The 7,862-nt window shown below is 34.8% G+C and overlaps 1 protein-coding gene across 8 annotated transcripts; it reads right to left on the bottom strand.

Moving 5' to 3' along the window:
* Positions 1-657: 657 nt before the first annotated feature.
* On the bottom strand, positions 658-5,716 carry LOC112517484 (OTU domain-containing protein DDB_G0284757). Of its 8 annotated transcripts, none has more exons than XR_003069692.1 (13): positions 5,555-5,716; positions 4,673-5,049; positions 4,407-4,585; positions 3,731-3,804; positions 3,545-3,599; positions 3,216-3,290; positions 3,051-3,124; positions 2,815-2,863; positions 2,320-2,404; positions 2,023-2,079; positions 1,783-1,851; positions 1,456-1,506; positions 658-1,121 (listed from the first exon to the last, which is right to left on the bottom strand). XR_003069692.1 is itself a non-coding variant. In XM_025124936.1 (12 exons), the coding sequence occupies exons 2-11, from the start codon at positions 4,992-4,994 to the stop codon at positions 1,796-1,798; spliced, it is 1,026 nt and encodes a 341-aa protein (XP_024980704.1). In that variant the 5' UTR covers positions 4,995-5,049; positions 5,555-5,716; the 3' UTR covers positions 659-1,121; positions 1,783-1,795. The 8 variants fall into 8 exon arrangements, 6 of the variants coding, with proteins under 6 accessions (XP_024980704.1, XP_024980702.1, XP_024980707.1 ...); XR_003069706.1 differs by having other exon boundaries at positions 658-1,139; XM_025124936.1 differs by lacking the exon at positions 1,456-1,506 and having other exon boundaries at positions 659-1,121.
* Positions 5,717-7,862: the final 2,146 nt, after the last annotated feature.

Genomic DNA, 7,862 nt, shown 5'->3' on the forward strand with positions numbered 1-7,862 from the left:
TACTACTTAATGAAATTTTAATGAAACTGTTTCATGTATTTCTCTAAAATTAAAATAATGAAGATAATATCCATGATTAACACCCTCCACAATAAAAATGGTTAATCAACCTCTCATAATTACAAAAAAATGAAAAAGATGAAAAATTATGATTGGTTGAATGAGGTTTTCACGATTTTTACAAATTGAGTGATTTTTATTTGAACCCACCCATATATATATATATATAGGCTTCAAAATCACGTTTATTTTATAATATATTATTGACCCTTATTACCTAATATTTAGTGTATGAACTTAAGTACTTTTTTATCTATAAACGAGAATAAGATCTTAAGTATAACCAACATGAGCTTTTTGATTATGAGATTGATGGATTTGGAAAAAAATGTTCTAACCCTAAAAGTTTAAAAATGATGATGAGAATATTAACATCAACTAATTTATATTGATTTACATAGTTACGTGAATGGTCGAAAATGGTGACTTCAAATAACGTAAATCTATATGTTAATGATATACATACTATATTATGTTTTTGATGGTGTAACAAATTGGTAGATAATATTAATTTAGACATAACTTTTAATTGATTTTACATCTAGAGATACTCATATGACTATAAAATATCATTATTTCTTGAATTCACTGTTATATTTAATATAAAAACAATATATTGAAGGTCTATTCGTACCTATTAAGGACCTTTTTTACCTCTCGTCCAAGCGCACAATACATTCAAGTCTATATTTGCCATATGTTTCAGTCACTGGCACAGACCGAAACAAATACTTTTCCATTTTTACATGAAACTTAAAATTGTCTAAAATGCCCAAAACCACAGGAACAAACCAATATTAGGAACTAGGAAGCATATGTGTTGTTTCAACTCTGAGTGTTTCATTCGATTACCATTTTAGATACTAGAGTTAACACCTTATCTCGTGTAATGTCGACGTCTAGATTGCTTTTGCTATCATACTGGCTGCATGAAAACTCAACTTTCTTCATTGGGTCGGAGAATCACCACAGCTTCATGCTTGTATTCTAGATAATTGATCGAGGAGGGTTCTTTGTCTTGTTTCGGGTTGAAGATGGAGCTCTACGTCAGCTACTTGTTACTGCAAAGTCAATCAAACCTTGTCCATGGTTAAATACTCTCTAATCAAGTTTATTTATCATGCAGATTATTAAGAACCACCACCGCATGAACGCCATACAACATCATCTTCATCAAAGGAATCCAAATGCAGACAGCCAACAGGTCTGGCGTCTGTACGAAAGATTGGCTCCAGAAGCCTCTAGAAGCTCTACGGATTCTTGATCACTAGTTCTCTAAAACGTATGATTCAAAACTTGCAGCTATGGTTTACAATTGGAACTTGTATCTAGTCTTACGGATTTTGTACAGAAACCAAGATGGCAAGAAACGTCTGAGAAGGTATACGCTCCTACCTCTCGTTTATAAGACATCCTCCAATCCATGCATCCATCAAAGGGGATGATCTAAACAGTGATCAAGGTTTACCAGGTCAACTACCACGTGAAATTACATGAGAAAAACTGAGGTCTATTATAGAGCCAGAAGGGGAAGCATTAACATGCAACATTTCAGATATTCCTACGTTTTCTGCAAAACTTACTAGTACTCATTGCTAGCTCATAAGTTAGAAAGGATATAAACATAATTGAAACAATGGGAACAAATGAAAGCAAATTTGAAATCTATACAGCATCCTAAAGCTCTTATATAGTCTCTGTACAAGAAGACAACCAGTTCACCTGTTACAGCCATTCAACTCCCAAGCATCCACCACTTTTTCTTCTTTCTCTGCTCCATGGTCGGCAGATCTGTTTAAAAAAACAATTTACGGAATCCATTTTGTAAGCAAATTTGTCTACCCCGGAAGCCCAATATATCTCACCTGGAGGCGGGGTCTTTTTATTTTTATTATTTTTTTGGGGGGAGGGGGGATGTAGCAAGTGAATAGGTAGCATTATCAAAGTAGATCTGTAACTTACCTCCTTCAGGATAAATTGAATTATAGTGCACCTCAGCCCAAAAACTCAAGAAGATGACTGCAGACAATTCAGCCCATATCGCATTTAGCAAAATTGCCAAACTTAACATAATGAATGCATGACGAATAATTAAAGAACCATCATCATCATCATCATCATCATCAGACAGATTACAATGTTGTATCAAAACTCATGACATTCGAGTATGAATCTGCAAATGCATGTTTTATTCTAGCAGATGATATTTCCTTTTTGAATGCTGCTGAAATTAAATTAAGAAGAATTCCACAAACTTACTTCTCTTTGACTTTTGAGCACATGGTAGAATCTCAATGTAACAAGTATCTTTATATGAAGTTAAGACGAATATCTTGACTCCAAACTGCAGTAATTAACGATGGAAGTTAATAGTGTGTCAGGAGACTATATAAGAGACTAGATTATGGATATGACGATAGAAAAAAAAAAGAATCTCTTGGAAACTTGAGAAGCAAAAATACTGGAAACTTAATGTGCAGTAACATGTAATTTGCCTGCAACCGTCAATCTCTCTTATAAATACATAAACGGTTGATCTGGTGAATATATAAACACATTTTTGTGCCTTAAAATGTGTGAATTTTCTGGATTTATCCCAGTACTAATTTCCTGTTAACCTAAGGCAAATATAAGGGTGAAATAAAGTATTGGAAAGTGATTTCCAATTCACGATCCAAGAGATTATCCAAGTTATCACAAACCACAAAATGCAAATTCCCCAACAAGTGCTATATAGAAGAAGATCGTCTATACCGCATCAGCAGCAGCCTGCAACGTGACATGATCTCCCCATTCGCCACTCCTGTAATGGTTATGCTTTAGACATTGGAAATACAAACCAAACAAACCCAACATATCCCACAAAGAGTAGGGTCTAGGAATGGTAAATATACACAGACATTTCCTCTACCCCTAGGTAGAAGCTTAGACATTAGAAATGAAGAGGGAATACAGCACGGAGTAAAAGTCGAAGTGAATTTGTAACATACGTGCTGATTTTCTTCAAGTACTCATCATAAGCCATGGGAACATAAGCCGCATACAATTCTGGATAAAACTTGAGCTGATGAAAAAAAACAACCGGAACCATCAATATCATGATACTGCAAGAGTTGACAGGCCACCAATATAATAATTTCACTTACTCAACCTACCTGATGAACAACTTGCTCTCTCACAAGTTTGTGGTGCTCACTCGAGCGGTAAATTTGATCTGACAAGGAGCGGAACTAAACAAAAAATGGGAAAGAATAATAAGAGAATAGTTCACTGACACAAGGCTCGTTACAAAGTCCGATGCCTAGTGAGTTTTATCGAAATCTTGTTTCTAGAAAAACCAGAAGAAAAAGAAGATTCTCTCAACTACCATGAATTTCTATAAGACATGACAATCTGAGTTTAGAGTTTAAGGTTTATTTTTACATAGTACTGCACACTACAAAGTGATAGAATATTGGTAGGAAGAATTGTGTGAGGTACAAACCTGGCAGTTACCATCTCCTGAAACTTTTAGTTCAACTAGATCATAAAGCTGCAATCTGGTAAGATCAAACTCTTTATTTGGAAAGCACATTGCATGAAGGATAACAAATGGAATATTGAAGTCATCAAAATCACCTACAAACAACTAAAAACCGCATGAAACTATGAGAGTACAAGAAAAATGGACCTGTCCATCAGCCTCTGATGATCAGATGTTGCTTCATCGGCAGAGGGCACTTCTCCATTTACCTTAGGGACATGCTGCAATACACCATGCATAAACAAAGATCCCACAAAGAATAAATCGAAGCTAATACATTGAAAAGATAGGTCTGATGTTTTACAGAATCAGGCTACATAGAGTATGCCTATGTGTGTGTTTGTATTGTCACATTAAGTATAAGACACGAAAAGAATATATAATTAATTTGCGTGCCCTAAAAGTTATAAGCTACATAATGGCTAAAATGATATAGAGCTATGAAAATAAACTTGGGATGATATCATCACCAGGTAAGTATATTTATCCGGGGAAAGCAACCAAAAATCTAAAAAAACAAGCAAAAGACACGTGATACGTCTAGAGCCATAACAGATGATACATGCACTAAGGGGCTATTGACTTAGTGCTGATTATCTCTTACCGGGTAAGAGATGATGTTGTTTCCCTTTATTTCTGATTATCCGAGGTTCCAACAGAGTCGGCCACAAATATGTCACTAACCGAGTCAGACGATGCTTATGGAAATCGTTTTCATCAATAAACACTTACTACAAGATACTTGGTAACCATTTTCAGTCGGCACTTACAGATTGCACTCTTAATTAAACTTTGAAGAGTCAGAAGCAAAGACAAAACTTACACGGATGGGAACCATTTGATTTATCCTCTTTCCTACTTCACCATCAAGCGTAGACTCATCTGCCATCTCAGGGGAACATGATTGATTGTCATCATCACCTGATCTTTCTTCAATGTTCAACGATAAGTTGCATGTCCTGTTTACGTTTTCCAAATCTTGTTCATGAATGCTATCAAGCTCTGCAGTTTATAACAGATCTATCAGAATATATACCAAAAGAGAAAGAAAGTCTACGGACTTGTGATTTTACCAGGTACTATAATTACCATGTCTTTTTGAAGGGGCAAGCCAATCCTGAGCAAGTACAGATTCTTTTTGATGATCCTCTTCAGGTGATCCATGATTCTCCTCCAACGTAAGCCGTGACAGTTCTTCTTGAAAAGCACGTGCAATCATCTCATCATTCTCAATATTGGCATGATTTGACACACAATAACCTTCGCTCACATACTCAACACGAGAGAAATCTTTGTCATAGTGAGTAAAAGCACCAGGCGATCCAGCATTAGATACGGAACAAATATCCATAAGATGATGAAGACCCCATCTAACAACATCAGGATCTTGTTCATGAAAAGTCATCTTCATGTAAAGATTTGACAAAACGGCTAAATGAACCGCTAAACGCTGACTGCTTCTTCAACTAAACCAAAGGGTGAACAGTCAATAGAGCTAAATGGAGAAAAATATTTGGCTTTATTTATCACAGATAATTTCATGATCAAATAACACCAAATCTTTCATGTTGCCTATGATCAAGCTTGGCAATCTTTCCAGAAAGCTAGATTATCTACAAATTACAATACATAATTCCTAATTTGCAAAAGGATCACTGGCCTCTAACATACATCCTCTAACCAATCACACAAAATGAATCATGAAAAGGCACTGCCACGAAATAAACATTACGTAATGTTTTAGAGATAAGCATTAAAATCGATTTTTTCCAGATAGTTATAAGAAAACCATCAAACCCTATCCCGAATTAAGCCTAAGGTTCAATCGAAATCACTCAATTTAATCCAAGCGGAGCAAGTACACCTAACCTTCAACCTCATACTTTCGACTTTTAAACTCGATTACCGCGTGTATCCATACAAATTCAGAAACTAATTACCTTACGATTAATTAAAAGTCGAAGAAAATACCTTGAAAACTATAACCGGCAAAGCCTGGGATGCATAAAGAGGAAATCCAGAGAGTGTTGTGAACGCGCCACCATCCAACGCTTTTCAATCTGATTGTGAAAGTAAAAAAAAATGCGGCAGGACAACCGTCTCCGTCCGTCTAAGTCGGCGGCTTTCCTGAAAATCGGTTACATACGCAGGTGGGACCCTCTTTTAAGTAATCGAGAACCAGGATTCTTAAACGGAGCCGTTACCTCCATCTGGTCCTGGAGTTTGATGCCGTTACGTTACGGCAGCTTGCTTGGAATATGGGCTAAAAGCTAATTTTGGCCCAAACGTAATTTAAGTACTAGCCCAAAAAAAATGATGGAAATACATTTATTTAACACCTTTCCTTGTAAATAAGAGTTTGTGTAAATTGTAAAATACGATAGATAATTCTTATACTAGAAGGGTACTCGCATATTGAAATGAGATAAATCTTCATTTTAATGTTTAGTTTTTATTCTTCTCTATCGATATAATACGATTTTATGTGGTTTTGAAAAAACGATAATGTTTTTATTTTTGAATGAAATATAAATTTGAAGATAACATAAAAATTTGAAAAAAATAAATCGATATTAATATCAAATTAACTATTTAATAATTCTCGTTTTTTTGATGTAATAACAAAGTAATTTATTTTTTATTTAATATAATTTTTTATAAAGATAATAATTAAAATTTCTGTAAGAACTCAAAAATTATCTTAATTATAATTTAGATTTTTTATATTTAAAATGAATGTTTATCATGTATTTGATTATGTTTATTTGCAGTTAGTTACACGAATTTAAAAATAGAGCTTTAATAAGTTGTACTTACATATAATTAGGGGTGAGCATAGGCGAGTATCCGCCCTTTTTGACCGGAACCGGAACCGGAACCGGCGGTTCTTGAGATATTGGAACCGGAACCGGTTAGAACGGTTCTTAAATTTTTTGAACCGGAACCGGAACCGCCGGGAACCGGTTCCGGTTCCGGTTCCGGGTACCCGCTTCCTAAAATATTAAAATTTTGTTATTTTGAAATAAAAAATAAAACGTTGCCAAAACACTAAATAAATAAGCAAGAATACAAATTATATATAATAATGGTTACAAATATTGTTTAACGATTATAAACCATAATAGATTAATAGAAAATGTTCAAAGTTTAACGATTACATACTATAATGGTAAATTTTCAAAGTTTAACGATTACATACTATAATGGTAAATTTTCAAAGTTTAACGATTACATACTATGAATCCAAGTGAACACACAATTTAAAAAAATACGAATCATTCTATATGAAGAATTTAGATAAAAAATGAAGATGACGGCTTGCTTTCAAGATTTAAACCTAATATAAATTTGGTATTAAAAAATAATAATAATTTTTTTATTTAAAAATACCGGGTACTCGGCGGGTAACGGTTCCGAAAAATTGAGAACCGGAACCGGAACCATTCTCAATCGGTTCCGTATTTTAGGAACCGGAACCACTCATATCGGTTCCGGTACCGGCGGTTCCAAGGCGGTTCCGGTTCCATAGCCGGGGTACCCGTTTCCGCTGCTCACCCCTACATACAATCTACTTGCAATCTTGAGTTTTAAGTAATATGTCTTATTAAACAGTATTTTATGCATAAAAATTGGTTTTTAAGAGTTTTTATCAAATGTTTTATAATATAGTATAGATATAGATATAGATAAAGGAATCAAACGGCATGGGTCGACTAGCCGTGTTCGCATGGCGAAATTGCGACCTCAACTAGTAGGGGTGTTCGCGGTCCGGTTTGGGCGGTTTAAGCCCTCAGACCACAAAYCAAACCGTAATGGCGGTTTGTGAAATTTTCAGACCGAGCGGTTTGAAACCAAGTGCCCAGACCGGTCAAACCAGACCACAAAAAGGCGGTCTGGTCTGACCGGTTTAGGCGGTTTGGGCCTTTAATGGGTTTTAAACATTAAAACCAAAAAACCTAGTGTCATATGTACTATTATATATTTGAATAATAAATATTAATCACCCATCATAATCATCTCCCATGGAGATTTGTTTTTTACAATAAAAGTACTAAAAAGTAAGTGTCCTTCAGATGTGAGTAATCTGTATACCAACCACTAAGTATTGAAGTAGCCATTAAAGTTTAAACCCAATTTAAACAATCCAAAGTCCAAAGTCCAAACAAATAAATATGTAAAACATACCAAAAAACAAAGTCAAAATAGAATCCAAATCTTAGTGTTCATTGTTTAAAAAAAGTCAAAACACTAGGGATTTAGATGAATTAGGCGACGTCGC

Source organism: Cynara cardunculus (assembly GCF_001531365.2).
Source record: "Cynara cardunculus var. scolymus isolate 2C chromosome LG 1, CcrdV1, whole genome shotgun sequence".
Taxonomy (NCBI): domain Eukaryota; kingdom Viridiplantae; phylum Streptophyta; class Magnoliopsida; order Asterales; family Asteraceae; genus Cynara; species Cynara cardunculus.